Here is a 27,447-nt window from a genome sequence, read left to right as displayed (position 1 = left end):
AATATCTAACAGTAATACGGGATCTCTCTATATATATAAACACCCAATACAGCTGTGATCACTCTAAGGTAATTCTATTACTCTACACAACAGAGAAAATATGCAATGCAAAATTAAATGGACAGTCTCACCACACCCGGAATTCAGACTATGAAACTTTCCAGTGGATCCAGCTGGCAATGGTACGCCTTCAGGGATGACCACAGGGGGAAGTGAGATATAGTTCAATAGTGTGGGAGAATGTAGGAAGATAGAAGCACAGAGATTTAGAAGTAAAGTTTTAGAAGTTTGAAAAGATGGAAGAGTTGATAGACAGCAGAGATGGATTTCAGTCTCTCCAGATATCTTCAGTCAGTTTTCAGTCAGGTTCTTCAGTCAGTTGTTCCTTTTTCAATGAGATTTTCTTTCAATGAGTTTTTTCTTAGTGAGGTTTTTTTTTCTAAATGAGGTGCATGGGTTTTTATACCATCTAAACTATTGTTCTAAGGGACCCTCCCACCAGGCTTTTCGATTGGCTGGTTGAGAAATGTATGTACATAAGCTATTTCTCACCTGTCTGCCAGATGGCAGTCATGTACCATAGAACAATTTGAGTATTAATGATGACTCACACCTCGGGTGGAACTCAAGGTGATTTCAGGTATTAACTATATATCTTATCCTAGATATATATAGTTGATCATACCTATAATGTTCTAAATAGGAACCATGGAATATCTGTGTATGTTCAGTTATTCATCTCTCTGAGATACAACTTGTGTGAAAGCATTTGTTTCCTGATAAGACATACAACTAATGCTAATTCACAATATATCTTATTTTTTCTCATCTCAATACTCAAGTTAGTGATATACAATCCCCATTCAGCTGAATATTTTGTGGTGTGTGAAACAGATTCTTTATAACATCCATTTGATAGTATGCTTTTTAGTAATATCTCTGTGGGTAGAGATATTCAGTTTAGCCTGATTTGTCCTAAATTTAACCTTTTTGTTTCAGAACCAACATTCCCATGGGTAGGAAAGACCCTCTGTTTACCTGGCTATTGTGTTGGAGTCAGAGTAAACATCCATTATCCCCTCCCTCCTAGATTGTAAGCTTGAAAGAGCAGGGCCCTCGATCCCCTCATGTTTTGCATTGTATTGGTATTGTTCTGTCACATGTTCTGTCCCCCTTTATAATGTACAGCGCTGAGCGAACTATTGGCGCTTTATAAATACTGTATAATAATAATAATAATAATAATAATTTATACTTTCAACCTTAGTGGATAATAGCATATTGTGATAGTTCGAGAGGTTTGTAGGTTCATCACACTCTGCAAGGTTTGGGTAAACTTTCAACCAGTTAAGTTCCCGTCTTATCATTGTCTTTTAGTTATGTGTGATGACTCAATGTTTGAAGATCCAATGTCTCATCTGGCTGTCTGTTTAACTTTTGTAGATGTATTCAACTTAACCCCAATATATAAACAGTATTTGTTGACATATCCCATTCTTGTTAGTCCCATAGTATACACTTGAAACTTCTCAGAATCCTAGTCTTAGACCACCTATGGATAGACAAACAGTCTATTGTCTCTAGGAAAAAAAAATCCCTTCACCCATTATTTACATTTCTTAGCTGGAGGGTCATTCGAATTTTCAACCAAGACAAGTTAACCCTTAACAGATGGCTAGGCTGGTTTGCTGTCAGAAGAACATTATATTTTGATAAATAATTTCAAAAGTCCACAACAAAATCCCCCTTTTTTGGGGTACAGGCACATATAGATGGGTGTCTGTATCGCAAACCATGAGTGGGACTTTTGACTAATGTGATCGTTCGTCTTCTCAGATGGGGTGAATGAAATAAAGAATTTTTAATAGAAAAAATGGCAGCGGTGATGCTGGTTTGGTCCTCAACTTGACTCGGCGTTCTCAGACGGACACTTCTGATGACGATTCTGGTCTTGCGATGAGGCCGGCCTGGCCTGGCACATCCACCTTGGGGTCCATGGGGTCCTCCGCACGACAGGTCTCTTAGACGATCTCCTAGGCGGGTCTTTTCCTCTGGACTGGCCCTTGGTGGCCTGGGACATCAGGTTATCGTCTCCGGATCGATCTCTGGCATCTGGTCTTTCCCACAGGATATCATAACTTCCTTCTAGGGTCTGGTCATCGACACCTCCAATCGCCAGTCTGGTCATCGTCTGGGCCTTCATTTCTAAATTATTAAATGAACAGTTTAAGTATTGGATATATACAATTATGTTACTGGATCCTGTAAGGCAAAAGATGAATAATAATGTTCCAAGGAAATTTAATAATGATCTCAATATCTCCAGATAGGAACTGGTGGGTTAGTCTTCCAACAACTGCAATTGAGACTTCGGATGGCAAGCACGTAATTGATTGATGTGCACCCATCTATCACTGATTTCACCATACCGGGGAATCTGCAATTTATATGCGACCGGAGAGATTTTATCAATGATAGAGAACGGACCTTTCCAAGATGGAAGGAATTTCCGTTCCTTGATCTGGTCTCTTGCAAAGTTGTATAGATAGACCTTGTCACCAATCTCATATTCCTTCTTAGAGGTTTTGAGATCATAGTATGTCTTAGCACTAGTTGCAGCTCTTTCCAAATTTCGCTGGGCAAAGGCAAAAGCATATTGCAGATGTTTACGTAAATCCTCTATGTACTGGTGTGTGGTGGTGGCATTGATCAAATTTTGATCTGTAGTGCGATACAATAAGTGCTGGGGCAGTACCATCCATCTACCTGTCATCAGTTCAAAGGATGACATTTTTGTAACTGTATTCGGAGTAGCCCTCAACGCCATCAGGACCAGCGGAAGTTTGACATCCCAATCCTTGCCTGTTTCCTTAACAAATTTTTTAAGGACGTTAACGATGGTCTGATTGTATCGTTCTACACCACCACTAGAGGCTGGCCGATAGGCGATATGCAATTTCCTTTTAACCCCCAAAATTTTCCACAATTTGGCCATCACTTCGCTAGTGAAGTGCGATCCTCTATCAGACTCTATCCTCTGTGGGAGACCAAAACGTGAAAAGACATGATTTATTAACAATGCAGCACATGTCTCGGAGCTATTATTTGGTGCTGGTATGCATTCGACATACTTGGTGAATAAACATGTAACTGTTAACATATACCGATTTCCTTGTGAAGATTTTTTTTCTGTTGAAGTTGGAACCCGCACAGCATCAGATATGGATAAAAGATTCTGACGCCATGACTTCACTGGTTCCCTCTTCCCTTCTGGGCAAATGTGATAGACTGGCAAGCCTGATAACTTCCGACGGATGAAATATTGCTGTGACATCCAGCTGCTATTTTGTGTTTGCCTGGGACTCCAAGATTCCTCAATAGCACCTGGTCTCCTGGCTAAAAGTCTCGCAATTTTACTCTGTAGCCATAGTTTCTCTTATTCCTTTACTCCACCATCTTGGAGACCTTTTCATAAGCAGTTTCTAACATTACAATCCATAATCCACAATTCATATGTGTTTTTGAAGGTTATATAAGTGCCTTTGAAAAGATAAATATATCAATAGTATATTCACTGCGTAAAACACACACCGGAAAAAAAAAATTAAATTGCCTTACAACTTAATAAGTGAATAGCAAATCACATAAATCAATAAATAAATAAAACATGTATAGTGCTGCTGCCTTAAATAGTGAATAAATCAATAATCACCCCATAAATCTTTACAATGACCAGTGAAAGCAGAGCAAGAAATAAAGTATACCACAGTGACACAAATTAATATACAATTAAATAATGTGCTATAGCAAATAAATATAAATATATAAAAATCAATTAAATTAAAACAGTAAAAGTCCAATTCATCAAACACATAATTACTTCAAATAAGTCCACCAAGAAAAAATGTATAAAAAAATGTGATTGAATAAAAAGTCCTTCTGATCCACTGAAGTCACCACGTGAGCAAATAAGATTACTTGAATATGTGCATAAAACTTCACTCAAATGTCACCATGTGCTCCAGAGGAAAGCCTCCCCCAATTCAGTGGCACTCACCAGATATTGTGGCCCATCTAAACTTGATAGGCAATCACGCTTATGGTGAGAGTCAGACGTTATGAGGATCCTCAATCACTTAGCTGGCAATTAGAGGCTAATTAGATGGCAGGACATCCTCCAAAATATTTACTCCATCAAAAGGGAAAAAAATAAAAGAGAGCTCATAGCATAATTCCACTAATAACTATTTATTAGATAAACAGTAATGAACTCACATAGGAAAAATACAAGCATGCCCAGCATCCACAATATCCTCGGAAGGTAGCAGTGTATCATAAAGACAGTGTCTCATCCAATCCTCTTCGCTGCTCGTGAGCAGTAAGTCACTTCCGGCAGGGGATTTGAGGTGGATGTCTGTTACAACAAACATTGTGCTGCTCGACTCTGATGCATTTCATCACCTGACTTTATCAAAGGGTTGCAGCAACCTCGAATTTCAGCCAAATTTTGTTTCACTATTTTGGATTTGTTTAAATTCGTTACTATTGTAATTCAGATACATCTGAATCCCCAGAATAACAGAACATTTTGTTTTGGAATAAAATGAACTGCACATGTCAGGTGCCAAGCATGTTTAGGAGAGTCTGTTTAAACCACTCCGGTTGAGGGTCACCTTGGGGGTGGTAACAAGCAGTTATAGATTTATTTTATTCCCCAAAGGGTCAACAGTTCTTTGATCAACTTACCCTCAAAGTCACTGCACTGATCCAAATGAATTCTTTGTAGAAGTCCATAGTGCACAAATAATTTCTCTACTAGGACTTTGGCTACCATGGAGGCCTATGGATTCTTTGTGGGAAATGCCTGGGCATATCTATGAAGTGGTCAGTGATCTCTAGAAAATATCCCAATCTGCTGGAGTCTGGCTCCAAACACAGGAAGTCGATACACACCAACTTTATTGGTCCCTGGCTCTGAAGGTGGCCTATTGTGGCAGCCTGTTTGAGCACGGTTTTCCTCTGGATACAACTCATGCATGTACAGCAGTATTCCTCCACTTCTGAGGTTATTTGAGTCCAGTAGAAACGATTCCTTACCAACAGGAAAGTTCTCTCCGGCCCCAGATGTCTGTGTTCACCATGCAATGACTTGTACTGCTCTCTTGAACTGTGAAGGCAAAAACAACTGCCATAAGGCATCACTTTGGTCTGAGGGGCCCCTTTGGTAGACCACCCCATTCCTCAGTTTCAACCTATCCCATTCCGTATTTACAGACCTGGCTTTTGGGGGTCATCTACCCAGAGCAGACCTGGCTTCAATGCCTAAAGAGCATTTTTTTTGTTAGCTGGCAGAGTGAGCCTTTACCCTGGGCCTCTTGCAGATCTTTCATAGTGAGTAGAGGTAGCTCATGGCTCTTCAACTGTGACACATTACAGTAGTACTGAGGAATTCAAGTACCTCAGGCTCCCACAACTTCAACATGAGCCATCCCCTTGGCAACATATTCAACTCCCTGGCTTATCGCTTGCACTCCCTCAGGGAACACTTGCATCCACTTGGGTTTGGGGACCCTAGTTCCATGAGGCCTTCTGAATAGTGCATCAGCATCCTTATTTCTTTCTTCTATCTGGTATTTCAAGCTGAGGCAAAATCCCGGGAGTGCCACTAATGAATGATCTCAGCTCTGTAACATTGTTGGCCTGGGGCCAGGTGGTTATAGCTTTAATCTTGCTGGGGTCCATGGCCACTCCTTCTGCTGAGACTACATGTCCCAGATTGGTGACTAAGGTCCAGTAAAACTGGCATTTCTCTAGCGACAGTTCCAATCCTACATCATGAATCTGTTGTAGTACATTTTCCAGCCCCTCTTCAGTCTTTCCAAACATGATTATATCATCGAGAAATACCAGAACCTTGATCAAGTTCACATCCCCCACTGTACACTCCATCACTCTCTGGAAAGTGGCAGGTGCTCCAGACAAACCTTGGGGCATGCCATCAAACTCAAAGAATCGCAGCGGACTGATGAAAGCAGTCCTTCCTCTGTCCTCAGGATGCATTAGGATTTGGCAATGCCAACTCTTGAGGTCCAAGACACTGAACCGTTTTGCTCCTGACAGGCACTGTAATGCATCCACAGTTCTGGGAGTAGTGTATTGATTAGTGATGGTTCTTTTGTTGAGGGTCCTGTAATCAATACACATTCGCAAAGTGCCATATTTCATTTGCACCACTATAATGGGGGAAGCATAGATACTCCTGGATTCTCTAATGATACCGGCTTTTTTTTTAACTCTGCTAGTTACTCTCTAAGATCTTCCAGATAGCCTAAGGCAGGGGTCTGCAACCTTTAAGACATAAAGAGCCACTTGGACCCATTTCCGAGAGGGAAAAAAAGACTGGGAGCCGCAAAACCATTGCAACATTTAAAACAAATCCGACACTGCATATATTGCAAAAAACGCTCTGGTCATGAAGGGGGTTTAAGGGCCCAGTAAGCAAAGGGTTAATCAGGGCCACAGTGTATCGTCATAATCACAATCATAGCCTTAGGTTAGTGGTGGGCAACCTTTTTTTTCGACTGAGCCAAATCTCGCCAAAACCACGATTGAAATTTATTTTGAGAGAAACATTTTTAAAACTGAAAATACATCCCCCATATAGTAATTCATCCCCCATATAGTAATTCATCCCCCATAGTAATTCATCCCCCATATAGTAATTCATCCCCCATAGTAATTCATCCCCCCTTTAGTAATTCATCCCCCCTATAGTAATTCATCCCCCATATAGTAATTCATCCCCCGTAGTAATTCATCCCCCATAGTAATTCATCCCCCCTATAGTAATTCATCCCCCCTATAGTAATTCATCCCCCATATAGTAATTCATCCCCCCTATAGTAATTCATCCCCCATATAGTAATTCATCCCCCCTATAGTAATTCATTCCCCATATTGTGTAAATTCACTTACCTTTGCTCCGCGCGTTCCTCTCGCTGGGTTCCCGCGCCGTTCTGGTCTTCAGGGCGGACTGTGAGAGGAGAGGAGTTCGTCACGCTGCCCCGCCTACATCCGGGCTGCCCCGCCTACATCCTGACAGCCAATGTTTGCCAGCGGGCGCCCGGCACACAGAAGAGCTGCATTAAAAGAGCCGCGGCTTGCCGACCCTATTGCCTGTCACCTGGTGGGCAGTGTGCTCCGGAGCCGCAGGAAAGGTGAAAAAGAGCCGCATGCGGCTCCGGAGCCGCGGGTTGCCGACACCCGGCCTAAGGGAACCCATTGAGCCTGTTCTCTAAATGGTTTAGCCTTGCTAATTCGGATCCTGTGTTGGGCTATCTTGGTGCATTCAACCTCATAATCATTCTTCAAGAATATCTTCTGCCAGTTTGACAGCCTATCCTTTTCTCTCAGTTTCCTTTCTTCTGGAAAAGGGGAGTCTTGGAGGCCTTCACCCCCTCTGAAGGTGTCTTCTGGTGGATTGGCCACATTGACCAGAGTGGCAGCATTCAGTTGTCCCAACAGAATCTGGGGTTTCATGGTGATAGGAGCTACTGTGTTATTGCAGACTCAAACAATCATTACTGCATTGCACAGCTCTTGTAGTGATTGTAGCAATCGTCTGCACAAATATGGACACGGATGTCCATGTTGCTAAAGATCCTCCATCTTGTGCCATTCCTACTCCAAATCAGTCCCCCCCTCCCTTTCTGTTGAATGGCATGTGGCCTGGTGTGGCTGAGTTCAGGAGTGCATCGGGCATAGCTGGATATACTTCATGGTTGTAAACCCAATTAGCTGATTCCAGTGTGTCTGCCAGACTCTTGCTCTGAGCTGATCGTAGAGCTATAAACCCATCAGTCACTGGACTTGAAAGCATTCCGGAATAGCAGTAAAACCTTACATCCCATTTGAAACCACTTTTTCATACACTTTCATAACTTCTAGGAAATACATACAATAAAACAAAGCATATATTCCAATAGGCCAGTTTAATGTGAGTCACCTGATACCTTACATCCCTAGATTACATCTACCCGAGAGCAGAAAGCAATATCTCCTTAACTGCCCCAAGCAGATATGTCATATCTGGTGTCTGGACGTTCAGAATATCATTCTGCATATCCAGTGGATAGGATGCTACATGTACCTATGGAAGGTTATTGACTATGGTGTGGACTTGTGAGGGATTTGGGTCACAGCCGGGGTCTCCGCCTAAACCCCCTCCCCAAATGAGGCGATTGGCCCTTGGCTTCAGTAGACACCCCCTGCTGGTGGACTAGAAAAGAGGATGTCAGGCCTGAGAGAGGTAAGATGAAGAGATCTCCCTTTTAACATCAAGAACCAACTTTGGGAGAAAAGGCACCCTTTTGTTTGGACACTTGAACACTGCTTAAACCAGGACTTCTGCAAGTATTCTACCTCTCTAAACGTCTTTCTGTTATCTCTCTGGGGTGTTATTGCTCTCTGTATATATATATATTGGCTACATCTTTTTCTGTAAATATTTTTATTACACCATTTTGGCCTTTTTAGCAATAAATCCTATTTTCTGAAAAGTGTTGAACTGTTTCTAAAGCTCTTTAATGCAAACTAAGAATCCCTGTCTCTGAAGAGCGCTACTGTGTGTTTTATACTTCTGCATACATCTGCCTGCGGTGACAGTGTGTATACAGACGCTTATTCAAACATCATAGTGTTACTGCAAAGATTGGTGAGTTTCCTCCTTCTCCGTACAAAAAGGCGGTGGTGGCAGTGTGAAGGGTTAATTGCGTAATTAACCTGACCCAGTAACAATCTCTCTCAGGCTGCGGCACATAGATGGTGGTCCAGTGAGCTAGATTGGCTAGTCCTTCGGTCACAAGTTAGTGAGAAGGGCTGGGGGTCTGAAGCTGCGCCTGTCACAGTGATCACAAACAGCCCAATCTAATCCCAGGTCAATCTAACTCTGCCTTCATACAAGTGACCTCACCTGGCTGGAGTACTTTCTCTTCAGGCTCACTCTTCCAAACTTTCTCTACTTCATTCTCAGGAGTCCTCAGCTCCCTAATGACCCACTGGTAAACTTGATGTAAGTGCAGATGGATGCTCTCAATGGGCACTGCATTCTGCTTGGCTAACAGAGTGCGTAGCCTGCAGACTAGGTTGGTGTTGGTTCCGATTAGCAGGGAAAACTGTTTTACTGCAGGAGGCCATGGACAGGCTGAAGGTTAATCAGACAGATATGTAGCTCTCATATGGACACCTCTGAGTTCCTATTACCCAGATTTCTAAAGCTTTCAGTTTTTGCAGAGGTATATGCATCTGTATACCTCATCTGTTTATCGTAAAAGTCTCTGTACAGCAGAGCCACCTCTGCTCCTGTGTGCAACAAAGCTTTGGTGTACATTCCATCCACTTGAAAAGAGACTACAGGTGAGGGACCTACCAGCTCATTTGAAAGTCTATATGAACAAGGCTTTGCACTTTGGATCCAAGCCTTTTCTGATCAAGTTCTTTGTTTTTTTGAGAGACCTTTTCTGGAATTTACAGCTTATTGTGTATTAGTTCCCTGTGTCCAAGAGCCAGCCAATGGAGTTGGAAGGTGGGTTGGCTCTAGGGGACAGCTACTGTCTGAGTAGTTTTGGTTTCCAAAGTCTGTGTCCCTTGGTAAGTCAGGTCCTCCGTTAGCTCCTTCGCTGAGGCCCCCTGAAGTTCCCTGTCAACTTTGGGAAAAACAACTTCTCTAGGGCTTTTATTACTTCGGTCATAAGGGCTGCTGTGGTGTCATTTTGTGGGCATTGTGCTCAAAAGTGTCCAGGTTCTCCACACTGGTAGCAATGCCGGATCGGCCCTGTGCCAGTGTCTCCATTATCAGCATCCAGCGCCATCACTGTCTGTCCCATTTCTGACATAGCCTTCTGCATGGCAATGTGCGCCTCCATGACTTTCCCTATCATTTTGAACCTCACAAAAGGACTGTTGAATCATGGCTTGAGCTTGAGCCAACTGGGACAATGTCTGTACTATAGTTTCTACTGGAAATATAGCCTGTACTTCAGGGTTCTCCTCCTCTGCAGAAGTAGTCTGGGTAACACAGGAGGAGGCCCGTGGCTTGGTTCCTTTCTGGACTTCAGCTTTCTGAGCTTTGGCTGCAATCCGGGCCCTTTTTTTTGCGTATAGTCTTCAAAAGTTTTTTCGTCCATCACAGAGCCATAAGGATGACCTACCCTGAGCTTGTGCATAAAAGGGTCAATATATTAGGCAAAAAACTGATCACCTGCCCAGGTCTATAACCGGCTTATTAAACAGTGAACATGGAGGGTGTCACTATGTGAAAGATTCAAAAAATAGAAATATCCAGTTCAACTTGCCAGCCTACCCCAGTCTAATCACGGCTATTGTCGGCAAGGAACATGGATATGTATAACTTATCAGCAGAGGGGGATAAGAAAAGCCAGTTCAATCTGCCGGCCAGTTGGCCAACTATCAAAGACCAAATTAACCTATCTAGAAACATGCGTTTAAAAACAGGGGTTTAGTTAGCACATATTTGCAACTACATACAACAGCCACAGAGCCACATCACAAAACCCTGAATATCTGTGGTCCTAACTCTGTAAATCTAGAGAGTCCTCACAGTGGAGGCACATGCATTTAAATGGATAGAAACAAGGGCAGATAAACGTGAGGGTGCCCCACCCCTCATTAACAGGTATTGGGAGCGCATCTGACACCCAGCATATAGCACAGCGGCAGCTAGGGAGTCCAGTACACCCACTGAACCTAAAAACATACAAAAAACTGATCACCTGCCCAGGTCTATAACTGGCTTATTAAACAGTGAACATGGAGGGCGTCACTATGTGAAAGATTCAAAAAATAGAAATATCAATATATTAGGCCCCTTTCTGCACTTGTGCCCAAAGGGCCTTGCTGCCGCCTTCCGCTCTCTTTCCTCCCAGCATGACCACTTGATGAAGGATCTTATGCAACCTCTGGACATAGTTGGATAACTTCATGCTTTCACGCTGGTATGTATGTTCAAACAAGTATGTCAGTTCCTTGCAATTATGGATCCCACCGAACACTACTTAAAAAACTTTAAGACACTTGTGGGCTGTACATCCTAGCTAGTCTTGCTTCAGATTTCGCACGATGTCAGCAGTGGGAGTCCGCAAACTCTCCACCACTTTCTGCCTCTTTACAGCATCAGCTACTTCCGATTATGCTATGGTTTGTGTAGCGTGATCAATCAAAGTGTCGAAGTCATCCTACCTGAGGGGAGTGGGCCTCTTGCCAGAGAAGAATCTCAGCCTTCGATAACTAGAACTGGAGATTGAAGTAGAGTTTTTCAGCAGTGACTCTATGAACGTTCCTAGTTCAGCCAGACTGGTGGCAGGTATCCCTCCGGAGGCAACGGCTGAAGTAGAGGGCTCAGGGTTGAGCATACTTCTTCCAGAACCCTCTGTGCTTGCAGCTGGGGGGCTGGGCTGTAAAAGCTGCAAAACAACTGTTTCAGTCAAGTGGATACTCTTGCCTTCTAGTAGAAGCGGGACCTCTCTCTTCTAGTCAGTCAATACAAAAGTATGAGATGAGACCACCTTTCATGTCCAAGATGCTTATTCTTTGATCAGTAATTTGTGTGGTTAACATCTGCTCAACCTACCCTTCAGCCCAGTCCCCACCTGAAAGGTTCAGGACCACACATAGGTCTGGCCACCATGTGGTGATATCAGAGGGTTCCATGCTCTCTTCTTGTGACTTACAAATTCTCTGAACAGGGATATCCCAGATGAGCCCTTACCAGTAGCACCATTACCTGAAGAGGCAATGAGTATTTATCCTTTAGACTGTGAACTCCATGTGCAGGGCCCTCCTATTCCTTCTGTATTAAACTGCATTGTAATTGTACTGTCCTATTTATTTTGTAAAGCACTGCGCAAACTCCTGGCTGTATAATAATAATTCCTGAATAATAATAATATGATAATAAATCCTGTAGAATAATAATAATTTCCTGTTCACTTCTGAACCCTGGCTGGAGCACAACCCCTGCTGACACCACCATAATACCTTGGCCAGGTATCCCCTGTCTATAACACACACAATAATCACACAGCATTTGATGAACAGCAAATCAGTCTGTATTAAAATCAGATTAGCAGAAATATACACACAAAGAATCAGTGACTGATGTGCACAAAAGTGTAAAAGAAATAAACAGGAGAAATAAACAACAGTATACAGCACAGAAACACTTTCCCTAATTCTCCCCAAACGAGCGGAAAAGCAGAGACTCAGAATGTTAGGCTAACTCGCTTGTGGGCTCCAAGTTTAATACTCTCAGGGTTTCGACAAAGGAAAAGTCCCATACCGAACTTATCACACAATGTTGGAGAAACTCTTCTGCTGGCTTTATGGAGCTCTTTACCTTGGTGCACAGTGGAGGTGTAGTCCCTTTTTAAGAGAAATAACATTTCTGTAGAGATGTTGACACAGCAAGCAGAGTTCCCCTTTAATAATTTTTACTTTTTACATGTTCCTGCTCATCAGGCAAGCAGAAATTATTAAGGCTGATATACTGTGTGCAGTACTTAGATAGGCCGCAGCATTGATGGGGCTACAGAGTCTGTGTCTCTATGTGGCAGTCTGTGTTGTAAGGATCCTGGACTTAAGTAAAAGGCAACAACAACAACAACTGAAATTGTAACTTGTGGTGGTGTGGTCTGGGTTAGGAACCTTCTCACCCGGTCCTCCAAAGTAGCTGTGAGAAATGATGGCCTTACTGCTGGGGGGCCCCCTTGCTTGCTGTCTTCCCGTGGAGATAGTGGTGCCAATGGCGATGACCTGATCTACTTGCATGTGACTATCCTGCCTCTCAGTACAATCAGCGATCTGGAAATTCCCTTCTCCGGTCCAGCCCGAGGCCTCCTGGATCAGCACTCTGCACTCACACATGTCCTGTCTCTCTCTCAGTCTTCTCCTCCCCAAGTTGCCAGGCTTTACTTTCTTCTTCCCGGCCCTTTGCTCACTCACTTGGGGTCTGCAGTTCTATGTCAACTAAACTGATTGAAGAAATCCTGCTCGCAGCAAACATGTCCCAGCATACATAGCATTGCTGTACAATTTCCGTGTCAACTGAACTACAGAGTACTGCTATCTTGTGGCCATTTAACAATTTACAATCAGTAACAATGCAGTTTTAGTCCAAAATCACCTCGGATATAGATGTATAGATTTCCTTATCAGATAATCAGGATCTCCAGATTATAAGAGATCACTAGCGCAGGGTACACCAAATGCGAACCACACCAGGTTATGGTAATAACCTCAACACCCACCAGGTCCTCCGCTGGCTGTCCGGACTGCACAATTCTCTGCAGATTCAGAGGAAAATATAAAAGACCATACAGTAATATTACTAAAGACAGCAATTTATTTAATGCAAATATACTCCCAAGCATCTCAGGGTAACAAAAGCTCAAAAACATCACGCTGGGGTACACCAGCACATGACGTCATAGGCTGATAGCCCCTCCCTACATGTTACGTCTATTCAAGGGACATCCTCAGGGGACTTAAAGAAGGGCCACTGACATTTGGGCATAATTTATATAACTTTACAAATGAAGGATTCCAGCTGAAATTAGTAAGGGTCACAAAATGGCCAAAAACAGGAAGCCATTTTGCAACAAGAAGTAATGAAATGGCATCCTGACACATCACTTCCAGACAGAAATGACACAACAGAAAGTATTCCGGTGGCCATTTTGCTAATGCCTAAGCAGGTCTTTTGCCAGTACCCTATTCAATCAATAGAGACACTATACCAGAATCCATTTTAAAGAAGCCTGTCAAGCAGATCTGTACAGGAAGTGTGTGCTGTAAATAGACAAATGTTGGTAGCCATTTTCTTACAGTCTATCCAGCTAGCCTATACAAAAAATGTATGCTATAAATAAACAAATGCGAGTAGTTATTTCCCTAAAGATAATAGCACACATTTGCAACTACATACAACAGCCACAGAGCCACGTCACAAAACCCTGAATATCTGTGGTCCTAACTCTGTAAATCTAGAGAGTCCTCACAGTGGAGGCACATGCATTTAAATGGATAGAAACAAGGGCAGATAAACGTGAGGGTGCCCCACCCCTCATTAACAGGTATTGGGAGCGCATCTGACACCCAGCATATAGCACAGCGGCAGCTAGGGAGTCCAGTACACCCACTGAACCTAAAAACATACAAAAAACTGATCACCTGCCCAGGTCTATAACTGGCTTATTAAACAGTGAACATGGAGGGCGTCACTATGTGAAAGATTCAAAAAATAGAAATATCAATATATTAGGCCCCTTTCTGCACTTGTGCCCAAAGGGCCTTGCTGCCGCCTTCCGCTCTCTTTCCTCCCAGCATGACCACTTGATGAAGGATCTTATGCAACCTCTGGACATAGTTGGATAACTTCATGCTTTCACGCTGGTATGTATGTTCAAACAAGTATGTCAGTTCCTTGCAATTATGGATCCCACCGAACACTACTTAAAAAACTTTAAGACACTTGTGGGCTGTACATCCTAGCTAGTCTTGCTTCAGATTTCGCACGATGTCAGCAGTGGGAGTCCGCAAACTCTCCACCACTTTCTGCCTCTTTACAGCATCAGCTACTTCCTATTATGCTATGGTTTGTGTAGCGTGATCAATCAAAGTGTCGAAGTCATCCTACCTGAGGGGAGTGGGCCTCTTGCCAGAGAAGAATCTCAGCCTTCGATAACTAGAACTGGAGATTGAAGTAGAGTTTTTCAGCAGTGACTCTATGAACGTTCCTAGTTCAGCCAGACTGGTGGCAGGTATCCCTCCGGAGGCAACGGCTGAAGTAGAGGGCTCAGGGTTGAGCATACTTCTTCCAGAACCCTCTGTGCTTGCAGCTGGGGGGCTGGGCTGTAAAAGCTGCAAAACAACTGTTTCAGTCAAGTGGATACTCTTGCCTTCTAGTAGAAGCGGGACCTCTCTCTTCTAGTCAGTCAATACAAAAGTATGAGATGAGACCACCTTTCATGTCCAAGATGCTTATTCTTTGATCAGTAATTTGTGTGGTTAACATCTGCTCAACCTACCCTTCAGCCCAGTCCCCACCTGAAAGGTTCAGGACCACACATAGGTCTGGCCACCATGTGGTGATATCAGAGGGTTCCATGCTCTCTTCTTGTGACTTACAAATTCTCTGAACAGGGATATCCCAGATGAGCCCTTACCAGTAGCACCATTACCTGAAGAGGCAATGAGTATTTATCCTTTAGACTGTGAACTCCATGTGCAGGGCCCTCCTATTCCTTCTGTATTAAACTGCATTGTAATTGTACTGTCCTATTTATTTTGTAAAGCACTGCGCAAACTCCTGGCTGTATAATAATAATTCCTGAATAATAATAATATGATAATAAATCCTGTAGAATAATAATAATTTCCTGTTCACTTCTGAACCCTGGCTGGAGCACAACCCCTGCTGACACCACCATAATACCTTGGCCAGGTATCCCCTGTCTATAACACACACAATAATCACACAGCATTTGATGAACAGCAAATCAGTCTGTATTAAAATCAGATTAGCAGAAATATACACACAAAGAATCAGTGACTGATGTGCACAAAAGTGTAAAAGAAATAAACAGGAGAAATAAACAACAGTATACAGCACAGAAACACTTTCCCTAATTCTCCCCAAACGAGCGGAAAAGCAGAGACTCAGAATGTTAGGCTAACTCGCTTGTGGGCTCCAAGTTTAATACTCTCAGGGTTTCGACAAAGGAAAAGTCCCATACCGAACTTATCACACAATGTTGGAGAAACTCTTCTGCTGGCTTTATGGAGCTCTTTACCTTGGTGCACAGTGGAGGTGTAGTCCCTTTTTAAGAGAAATAACATTTCTGTAGAGATGTTGACACAGCAAGCAGAGTTCCCCTTTAATAATTTTTACTTTTTACATGTTCCTGCTCATCAGGCAAGCAGAAATTATTAAGGCTGATATACTGTGTGCAGTACTTAGATAGGCCGCAGCATTGATGGGGCTACAGAGTCTGTGTCTCTATGTGGCAGTCTGTGTTGTAAGGATCCTGGACTTAAGTAAAAGGCAACAACAACAACAACTGAAATTGTAACTTGTGGTGGTGTGGTCTGGGTTAGGAACCTTCTCACCCGGTCCTCCAAAGTAGCTGTGAGAAATGATGGCCTTACTGCTGGGGGGCCCCCTTGCTTGCTGTCTTCCCGTGGAGATAGTGGTGCCAATGGCGATGACCTGATCTACTTGCATGTGACTATCCTGCCTCTCAGTACAATCAGCGATCTGGAAATTCCCTTCTCCGGTCCAGCCCGAGGCCTCCTGGATCAGCACTCTGCACTCACACATGTCCTGTCTCTCTCTCAGTCTTCTCCTCCCCAAGTTGCCAGGCTTTACTTTCTTCTTCCCGGCCCTTTGCTCACTCACTTGGGGTCTGCAGTTCTATGTCAACTAAACTGATTGAAGAAATCCTGCTCGCAGCAAACATGTCCCAGCATACATAGCATTGCTGTACAATTTCCGTGTCAACTGAACTACAGAGTACTGCTATCTTGTGGCCATTTAACAATTTACAATCAGTAACAATGCAGTTTTAGTCCAAAATCACCTCGGATATAGATGTATAGATTTCCTTATCAGATAATCAGGATCTCCAGATTATAAGAGATCACTAGCGCAGGGTACACCAAATGCGAACCACACCAGGTTATGGTAATAACCTCAACACCCACCAGGTCCTCCGCTGGCTGTCCGGACTGCACAATTCTCTGCAGATTCAGAGGAAAATATAAAAGACCATACAGTAATATTACTAAAGACAGCAATTTATTTAATGCAAATATACTCCCAAGCATCTCAGGGTAACAAAAGCTCAAAAACATCACGCTGGGGTACACCAGCACATGACGTCATAGGCTGATAGCCCCTCCCTACATGTTACGTCTATTCAAGGGACATCCTCAGGGGACTTAAAGAAGGGCCACTGACATTTGGGCATAATTTATATAACTTTACAAATGAAGGATTCCAGCTGAAATTAGTAAGGGTCACAAAATGGCCAATAACAGGAAGCCATTTTGCAACAAGAAGTAATGAAATGGCATCCTGACACATCACTTCCAGACAGAAATGACACAACAGAAAGTATTCCGGTGGCCATTTTGCTAATGCCTAAGCAGGTCTTTTGCCAGTACCCTATTCAATCAATAGAGACACTATACCAGAATCCATTTTAAAGAAGCCTGTCAAGCAGATCTGTACAGGAAGTGTGTGCTGTAAATAGACAAATGTTGGTAGCCATTTTCTTACAGTCTATCCAGCTAGCCTATACAAAAAATGTATGCTATAAATAAACAAATGCGAGTAGTTATTTCCCTAAAGATAATACAAATTATACATATATATATATATATATATATATATATGTATCCTGAACTAGGAAACAGCAAGGACACCCAGGAAAAAAAACAGCTCACATACCTTCCCTATACAAATGCAAACAAGACAGCCAGAATCCCTCAATTGCAAAAACTGAATATAAAAGGTGAGTGACTATAAAATAAGGCATTAATGCTGCTACAATAAAACATATATAAATAGTGTTGCGCTAACTCATATATAAATAATAGTCCATAAAAAGTTAATATGTGATAGCTCAATCAAAATATGAAATATAAGTTAGAAAATATATCACGTGCTTGAATGGTGAAAAATCAATACGATGTGCTACGGGCAAATGAAGCCTTTTCAAAAAACACAGTGCTCCACCTTGACTTAGTGTTCCTCCACCTAAAAATATATAGATAGCTGCTCACCTCATACCGTGGACCTATAAATTAATACAGGTCATCCAAGCATGGTAATTCCAAAAAGATGCTCTACATGGCAGCAGAGAGCTGATGTTTGGCACCCCTTCTATGACAGTATATAAGGAACTCTTCTCAGCATAACTCCACATACAGAAAGAACAGAGGACATCTCCTATAGTGTAATACTGTTTAATTTCACATAAAATTGTTCCAGAGTGTTACTCACATGATAGAAGCAGTAACAGATCGATTTAGAATTTAAAACTCCTGCTCCGTAAAAATCCGACAATGACGTCACTAGGCTCCGCCCAACGCATTACGCCACCAACCACGTGGCTTCATCAGGGAAAGCCCACACAGTGACGTTCACACGCTTAAATGCATCTAGGTAACCATGACTACCAGTCCTGTTCCACTCTGTAGATCCTGCAACATCGCTGGATGTCACATTACACATGGAACAAAGACTTTTTAACATAATTAAACTACATTAAGTTTATTATACACTCAAAAAACTAAATAATACGAATAATAAAAAACTTTAAAAAAGGTTGTAAAAAATCCTATAATCCTATACAGCCCCATCTAGAGGTCACTAAATATATCACCACCAAACAAAAAAAATTCCATATATTACATACTAATACTGATGTTATTGCTCAATAATCATAAAATAATAAAGTGGTTAATAAAAAGCCTATAAAAACAGATAAAACCAATATTTATTATTGGTAATAAAACAATTTAAATCAAAATCTACATTATGCCCTGATGGATAAAACGTCTGCATTTCATATGTCCAAAAAGATTCTCGCTGACTTAAGACCCAGACTTTATTACTACCCCTCCAGTGGGGATGATACCTCTCAATAGCCCAAAAGAGTAAACTCGAAGGATCTTTGTTATGCACAGTGTCGAAATGTCTTGATAAACTATGGTTTTTGAACCCTTTAGCGATATTTTGAACATGTTCCCTAATTCTCTTCCATAAAGGCCTTTTAGTTCGTCCAACATATTGTATCCCACAACTACATTCAAGTACATAAACTACCCCTTCTGTTTTACATGTAATAAAAACTCTAATTGCGTATTCTTTATTTGTACTTGTTGCTTTAAAACTAGTCCTCTTCCGAATAATCCCTTTTGTTCTTGTACATCCATAAAATTTTTTACACGACAAAAATCCTTTACCCATAAAGAAAGAAAACTCACTTTTGTTTGGAGGATTAACCACATTTTTAATTATGTGGTCACGCAACCTAGGAGCTCTCCTATATAAAAACTTTGGTCGGTGAATATTTGGATAAATGTTTATCCGCCATAAGAATTGGCCAGTGCTTTATAAAAATCTTCTCTATCTTTTTATGTTGTAAGCCAAAGTCCAAAATAATAGGGAAGTCAGTAACCTGCTCCATTTTTTTAGAAACATCTTTAATTAAATTTTCCCTACCCATTTCCCCTATCTCATGTATTTTATCATATATAAATGATTCATCATAGCATTTTTCAGTAAATCTCTGACCAATCATTTTTGCTTGGTCCTGATAGTCCTCCTTTCTAGTGCAATTTCTTCTCAGTCTAATAAACTGTCCTTTGGGGACGTTCATTGGCCAGGAAGTACGGGGTGACAACTGTTGCAGGGTATATATCCATCACAGTTAACTGTATTGAAAAATATTGTACTCACTTGGGAGATAAATGAGAAGACAATTAACTTTCCTGACTTGAAAATTATATTGGAGCAACATCGTTTAATAACAAAAACATCCCTCCTGCCTTAGCCACCCATGAGAATTACATTAAAGAAAAAATGGTTCCCAGGTGATTACAATGGGATGTTCCCATTTGTGACGGGCTTGTGGATAAAGATTCTATTCATGAATGGCACCAATTTTTTAACTCGAAAGGAGTAGAATTAACTAGAAAAGCTACAATTTCTGTGGAAATTGTGTGAAGTGTTCTTGCCTCCACCAGTAGTCTACAACTCACACTCTAGCTTTTGTCACTCTGCTGCCTGCTCACACACCTGGGTTCCTATGGCAACTCACTCTACAGCAAGGGCAGAGAAGAGCGGTTAAAAACAAACTGCTTCAACTTGCTCACTTCACTGGCGGTTGCCATCTTCAAACGGTTGTAGTTTAAAAATTATAAATCCTACACCGAAGAGCTTTATATTTTGAGAATCACAAGACCCAGACCTACATTTCGATGCATAGTACGTCTCTGAAATATTAAAAATGAAGGCACAGTTGCAGTTTAGATATTGATCTTCAAATTTGAGGTGGCTAGAGTGGAGTTTCAATGAATGTCAATGAGCGGCATGAGTTGCAAACAAATGGTCATATTGTGAAAACTATCAGGACTATGGCTTAGCCGTGGACATTTTTAATGGCAGCAGGGATAGCTGAACGTTTTGATATAAGATTTGTGTAGGTGGGCTTGAAAATGAGGGAGTGATGGCAGTTTAGAAATCATATCCTGATTTTTCAGCTCACACTCTAGTTTTGAACATTCTGCCATTCATTCCTATAGGACCAATTTCATCACAAAAACGCTGATATTTCGTGAACCATTAGGCAAAATGTTTCACAAACTAATAGCACACCAATCGGGAACAATCCGCATGTTTCGGTATATTACTGTCTATGTAGTGTAAAAACTGTGGGAGGAGTTAGGGTGGTAAATTTGGCTATAATAATAAGAATATATATGTGAGATAACAATAAGTGGTCTTGCCATGCAAGAACACTTAATTACATGATCTGCAGTCAGGCTCAGCGCTAGATGCAGTGAGGGCTCAGGTAAGTATAAGAGGAGGTGAGGGGGGATAGTGATGCCTAAATATTTTTTTACCTTAATGCAAAGAATGCATTAAGATAAACCACCTTAACTTTACACTGTGACTGCCTCCTGTAGCTTTACTGTTCTTAGTATGTATTATAAAATAGTTTATTTTCTTTCCATACAAATTGTTTAATGTTCAGCTACACCACTTTGACTTCTTCTGCAGCTAGACTATCACATGATTTTATTTATCTGAATGCAAAACACAGCTTCATTATCTGTGTAGTGCATTAAAGGAGAGATGTAGATGCTGAAATTCTTTTTTAAGTGCATTAGCACTAATGTTTTATTTTATCTTTCCCCATTTTATTTGTTACATTTCATTGTTACTCAAGACAACATTACGTTCATAGTTGTGGAGGAAGTTAGGGTTATTTTTCTACATTTAATTTTCTTCAAGGCAGTTTATGTAAGTTCATAGAATATAAAAATGGATCTCACATCATTTGCTAATTTACACACTATATGTGGAATTTTGTGTCTTTTCTCTTTTCAGAGTTGGAATCAACCTTCTGGCTTAACATTGGACGTTTTATATTGACAGTTACTTTAACTACCTCCCTTTGGAGTTGTGGCACCTACACTGCCTCTGCTGCAGTCCAAAAGGGCAGTAATCCTGTGCTTCTGGCCTGGCTTTGCCTCGTAGCATACACCATAACTCCTGTATTGTATCGTATTATAATGTGGGGACGTGATGAGCAAAATGGAAGGTAATTTTTTTCCCTTTTATCAAAAACATATACACTATATTGCCAAAAGTATTGGGACACCCCTCCAAAACATTTGATTCAGGTTTTCCATTCACCTCCATGGCCTCAGGTGTATAAAATCAAGCACATTCAGATTACTTCTACAAACACGTGTGAAAGAATGGGCCGCTCTCAGGAGCTCAATTAATTCAAGCATGGTACCATGTTAGGTTGCCATCTGTGCAATAAGTCCATCCGTGAAATTTCCTTTCTACTAGATATTCCACGGTCAACTGTTAGTGGTATTATAACAAAGTGGAAGCAACTGGGAACAACAGCAACTAAGCTACCAAGTGGTAGGCCATGCCTGACTGCATTGTGCCAAGTGTAAAGTTTGGTGGAGGGGGGATTATGGTGTGGGATTATTTTTCAGGGTTTGGGTTTGGCCCCTTAGTTCCAGTTAGGGGAGCTCTTAAGGCGTTAGCATACTAAGACATTTTGGACAATTTTATGCTCCCAACTTTGTGGGAACAGTTTGTGGATGGCCCCTTCTTTTTCCAACATGACTGCGCACCAGTGCACAAAGCAAGGTCCATAAAAACATGATGACCAAGTTTGGGGGTGGAGGAACTTGACTGTCCTGACCTCAACCCGCTAGGACACCTTTGGAATGATTTAGAGTGGAGACTGCGATCCAGGCCTTCTCAGACACCAGTGCCTGACCTCACAAATGCACTTCTGGAAGAATGGTCAAACATTCCCATAGACACACTCCTAAACCTTGTGGACAGCCTTCCCAGAAGAGTGAAAGTTGTTATAGCTGCAAAGGGTGGGCCAACTCAATATTGAACCCTATGGACTAAGACTGGTTTGCCATTCAAGTTCCTGTGAGTGAAAAGGCAGGCATTCCAATACTTTTGGCAATATAATGTATGTGTCATGCAATTATGTAGCATGTGCATGCGTTAAGGAAAAATTAATACTCAAACTACCGGAAAACATTTTTCTAAAGTGAATATTATGCTTTTTTTAACCAATCCTGTAAACCTGTATTAAGGAGTATTATTATTATTATTATACAGTATTTATATAGCGCCAAAGGGTATGCTCAGCGCTGTACAGTAGCAAGGGGGACAGAACATGAGACAAGACAGTAACAATACAATACATGAGGGGTTCGAGGGCCCTGCTCTTTCGAGCTTACAATCTAGGAGAGTAGTCGTGCGTAGTTTTTGCCCTCTGGAAGACTTACCCCCCTTCCTGAGCAGGCCATTTTTTGCGATATGGTGCTGTGTTACTTTTATTGACAATTTATATCCTTTTTTTTCCCACAAATAGAGCTTTCTTTTGGTGAAATTTGATCACCTCTGCGGTTTTTACTTTTTGCATTATAAACAAAAAAAGACAGATAATTTTTAAAAAATCACAATATTTTTTATTTTCTACTATTAAACATATCCAATAAAAACAAAATTTAAAAATCAAATGTCTTCATAAATTTAGGCCAAAATGTATTCTGCTACATATTTTTGGTAAAAAAAAATCTCAATAAGCTTATATTGATTAATTTGCACAAAGGTTATAGCATCTACAAACTATGGGACATATACTAGAATTTTTTAAAATTGTTTTTACTAGTAATGGCAATGATCAGTGACTTAAAATGGGACTGCGATATTGCGTCGGACATTTGTACACAAACTGACACTAACTGACACTTTGTGGGAACCAGTAACACTAATAGAGTGATCAGTGCTAAAATTATACACTGATCACTGTACTGATGACACTGGTTGGGAAGGGGTTAACATTTAGGGTAATCAAAGGGTTAACTGTGTGCCTAGCTATGTGTTTGGTGTACACTAGATGGCTAGGTACAAAAGGAAGTGATGGATCCTGTTCCCAGCTCTGCAGGGACACACAATGGATCACTTTCTCCTGTCACTACACAGCTTTGCCTATGTAAACATAGGCACAGGTGTGTTCTTCCTCCATGCCTGACTATTTGCAGGTGGCAGCGAAGATCCATTCGCCTGCACATGCAGATCGCCCCTGCTGTGACAGTTCACAGCAGAAGCGATCAGCCGTTGGAGTGTGCTCGCCCCCCTGAGGCAGAAGTGCAAAATCACGTGTATGTGTGTGTGTATATATATATATATATATATATATATATATATATATATATATATATATATATATATATATGTGTGTGTATGTGTAATTTTGCACAGGAGAGCCGCCCTGTAGCAGTAATGCTGTGTCACAAGTTAGCCTGCAGCTTCTTGTGTGTTTTTTCTTACCGCCTTGCTATTCTTGATTTCTCACGTGTGTTTGTCTGTGCTCACCTGTGGGTGTCGTCTGCTATTCCCTGGGTTTTATGTCCTTCCCTTTCATCACTTTCTGGGCCGCCTCCTAGCTGGCTTGTCTATTTAAGACATGCTCAGTCTGTCCCACTTTGCCTGAGGAAGGTGTTGTTGTCGGAGCTCCCTTGTGTTTCTACTGAGAATCCTTTATAGTCTATCGGTGTACCGACCCCGGCTTCATTCCTGGCATTGCTCCTATATAGTCTGTGTACTGACCCTGGCTTTGTTTCTGACATTGCTAGTTTTCCACCTGTCCTGACCTTGGCTTGCCTACTGGATTTCCTGTGTCTACTCCCGTTGTACCCTGCTCCTGCTAGTGGTCTCCTCTACCTCAACTGGGTGTACCTGGTCTCAGCCTGCTGCAAGTCCATCCCCACCATCAGGGGCCCTGGTGAACAAGCAGGTTTGGGCTTAGACTCCGCACCCTGGGGACCCCCAAGTTGTGGATCAAAGAGCTCACTACCACAGGTGCTGACATACTGCTATAGGGTATAGTGAAACTGGTTAAAGCAAAAATAAACCGATGGGTCTAGAAAGCTTAGTAGTATATGAAAAAAAGTAGTATAAGAGTTGATGAGTTTAACTTGTATTGGCATGCCTTGGATCATTGAACTACATATGCAGCAGGAATAACTACTTAATACCAGTTTCTGAATAGCATACACCAGAAGACAGTATTGAGCAGTTTTACCAGACTGAGAGTATTTACAGTACTGGAGAAGGTAGGTTATTTGTAGAGAGCCACTGCTAACTATGAACTTACTGTCAGCAGTAAGTGACAAACATAATTTAGTAATGGAGGAAGGGCCCTAAGGGAGGGAAATACTGTAATATGTCTACTTTAATCACTGGGAGGTTGGGTCCAGTCTTGCAGGGCTAGCAATCCTGTTCTGTTCCCTAGAAATCCTGTAAGACCTACACTTAAATAATAACTTGAAGTTATGTTTGCTAGGATTTTAAAATTTTGTTAGGATGAATAAAAAGTGGTTCATCCTTCCTACAGAAAAACAGAAAAAGCTGCTTTGGGCTCCTTCCAGTGTTAGTCATATTGGCAAAAGCTGAGACATGTAGTCACGTGATTTCTGCCAAGGCTATTTGGCCACTGGAGGAAGCCTAGTGCATACTTTTCCATGAAAGGTATTTCTGCTGTTAGGTATCAATTACACAAAAAGTGTCAACATAGTTTTAAAAATGGTCTTACATTAGGTCTGGTACAATTTATTTTCCTAGCATCTACTGAATTATTAAAATCTATTTTACTTGCACAGATTGTTACAATTAATATTGCATATTTAAAACATTTCTACATTAATTGTCTGATATGTTCTTAAATAAGATTTCTAAGGCGTAACTAAAATGTTTTCTATTTACCAAAAAATAGCTGTGTAATGCTTATTCTGGCAGGCTACATACAAACTGTAATTTCCTGAAATGCCATCATCATGACAGAATGGATTATTCTATTGTGCTGCATGTGAAAATGTTACACATGTTAAAGTGGTTGTAAAGGCAAAAGGGTTTTTTTTTACCTTAATGCACTCTGCATTAAGGAAAAAAAAAACTTCCAATACCAGTGACCCCAGCCCCCAGTCCCCACCCGTAGAGTCCTCTATCAATCCAGCGCTGTTCCTGGCTTGGCTGAGAGCAGTGGGAGCCATTGGCTACTGCTTTTGGCAGTAAAATCATATAAAGAGGGAGCAGGGGGTGGGGCTGAGCCATGCTGTTTGTATCTATCTGTCTACGAATTGAGCCCGCAGAAAGTGCTTGCTATGGGGGCACTTGGAGGAGTCAAGATCACCAGCAAAGGAACCCCACAGAGCAGGTAAGTATAACATAACATTCCAACTGTATTAATTGAAAAACTTCCTGCGCTTTTTTTATAACGGCTCCTTGGAACAAAATTAAAGATGTCACAAATAACATTTTTGTTAGTTTCTGAATTTCATTCTTCCAAGTTTAATGAAAACATGAATCGGAAATGATATAGTAATGGAAAGCAAATGACCATTCTCCCTTCATTTACTTGATTGTGAGTTAGCAATCCTTTCAAGCACATACCTCTTGGAGATTTTTATGTTTTATTGTTTTTTACCCTCATCACCAGACATACACCACTGGGATTTTAATTTTTCTTGCTATTTAAATGAAAATGTCCAAAAATTTTGAAAAAAAGTTTTTCTTATAAAATTTTGCAAATAAATAATATTTCATCATAAATCTTGACTACAATTTATTCCGTTATCTTTTTAGTAAAATAAAAATAACCCAAATTAGTTTATAACCAAAAATAATAATTTTTAAACATTTTTTTTACATACTGTCACCCTAGCAGTACAGTGTTACCTTGGTGACACTGTAGTACTTGTGGGGGGTGATGAAGATTTTTTTTTTTTTTCTACACTGATTGCTTTTACACCCATAAAGGCTGTAAAATCAATCATTTCTCCTTCTCTCTGGCTGCATTCATGCAGCCATTGAGAACTACTGTGTGAGCTGTGATTGGTCACAGCTTATCACATGGTACAAGGCTGTTGTGAATAGCCTTGTACCATGTGACCTCTGTGATAATTCACAGATTTCACATCTAGTAAGCAATGATGTCAGAAGTGACATCTTGCTTACTACTCTGCATGTGGCCAATCAGTGATCACATGATTGGGACCTCGCACAGAGGTCCCGTCTGACGATCGGTGTTCCACTGTGTCCGAAGGACACAGCGGGCACCGAATCGCGGTGCTGCGCGCTCCCAGGGAGCGAGCACAAGCAGGGGGCGGGGAGGCCGTTTATAAACGGCCACCCGACCCTGCACTGCCACCGTCTGGCCGTTTATATACAACGGCCGGATGGGAGGTGGTTAATACACATACTACAAGAGATGGTCAGAAACTGTACACATATTACAGGAGATGATTAAAGACTGCAGACATACTACGAAGAAGGTCAGAGACTGCAGACATACTACAGGAGATGACCAGAGACTGCAGATGTACTACAGGAGATGACCAGAGACTGCGGATATACTACAGGAGATGACCAGAGACCTTTCAGCGATACGCAGTTTTACAGTTTGTGAACAACAATTCAGGATTTGGTATAACAGTCCACAGGCAGTCTATGGAGGAAGGATATACCTGGCCAGCCGGGTTCTGGGGGCAGGGCTCCCACTCAGATCTCAGCTCCTACTATAGCAGCTCCTTCCCAAGCATACAGGCTGCATGGGGCCGGGTCAGTGGAGCTCCTGGCCCCGCCCTCTCCCTGCTGGCTGGGGAATTCAGTGATGTCTTCAGTGTACCCCGTGCGCTCTGTGGTGCCAACATTGGGGCCCTAATTTGCAGGCAGCACACGCTTAAGGGGCAGCTACTTTGGGCCCCACAACAAAGGCTGGGCCCAGGCAGCTCCCCCTTTTACCCCACGTTAACGATGGCCCAGGGGGTGGTGTGTGCAGAGTTTAGCTTTAGTCTCCTAAACCATAGCTGACCTTTCTGCAGGATGAAAAAAAAAAATCACAATAAAAGAAAATTCTGAATTCACAGGGTGTACAAAAATGAAATGCTTTTAAACATTAGTTAAATCCAACCAGTTTTGTTAATTTATATATCACTTTTAAGAATTAGACTATACATTTCCTTTTAGGCTGGTATTTTATCTTATGCTTTGATAAGTTCTGTCTTATTAAATCTGATGTTTGTAAGTACAAT

The 27,447-nt window shown here is 41.6% G+C and overlaps 1 protein-coding gene across 1 annotated transcript in view; it reads left to right on the top strand.

Annotated features, from left to right (window-relative positions):
* The window catches only part of LOC149440331 (uncharacterized), a 131,292-nt gene that overhangs the window by 90,489 nt on the left and 13,356 nt on the right, over positions 1-27,447 (top strand). The window contains exon 2 of the mRNA XM_089658781.1: positions 21,194-21,407. Within this exon, the coding sequence (XP_089514907.1) occupies positions 21,194-21,407 (214 nt within the window). The remainder of the gene's footprint in view (positions 1-21,193; positions 21,408-27,447) is intronic.

The sequence above is a fragment of the Staurois parvus genome, unplaced genomic scaffold (genome assembly GCF_062004578.1).
Source record: "Staurois parvus isolate SC_StPar_1 unplaced genomic scaffold, SC_StPar_1.0 ptg001091l, whole genome shotgun sequence".
Classification (NCBI taxonomy): Eukaryota; Metazoa; Chordata; class Amphibia; order Anura; family Ranidae; genus Staurois; species Staurois parvus.
This window is presented reverse-complemented; position numbering and strand designations above follow the sequence as displayed.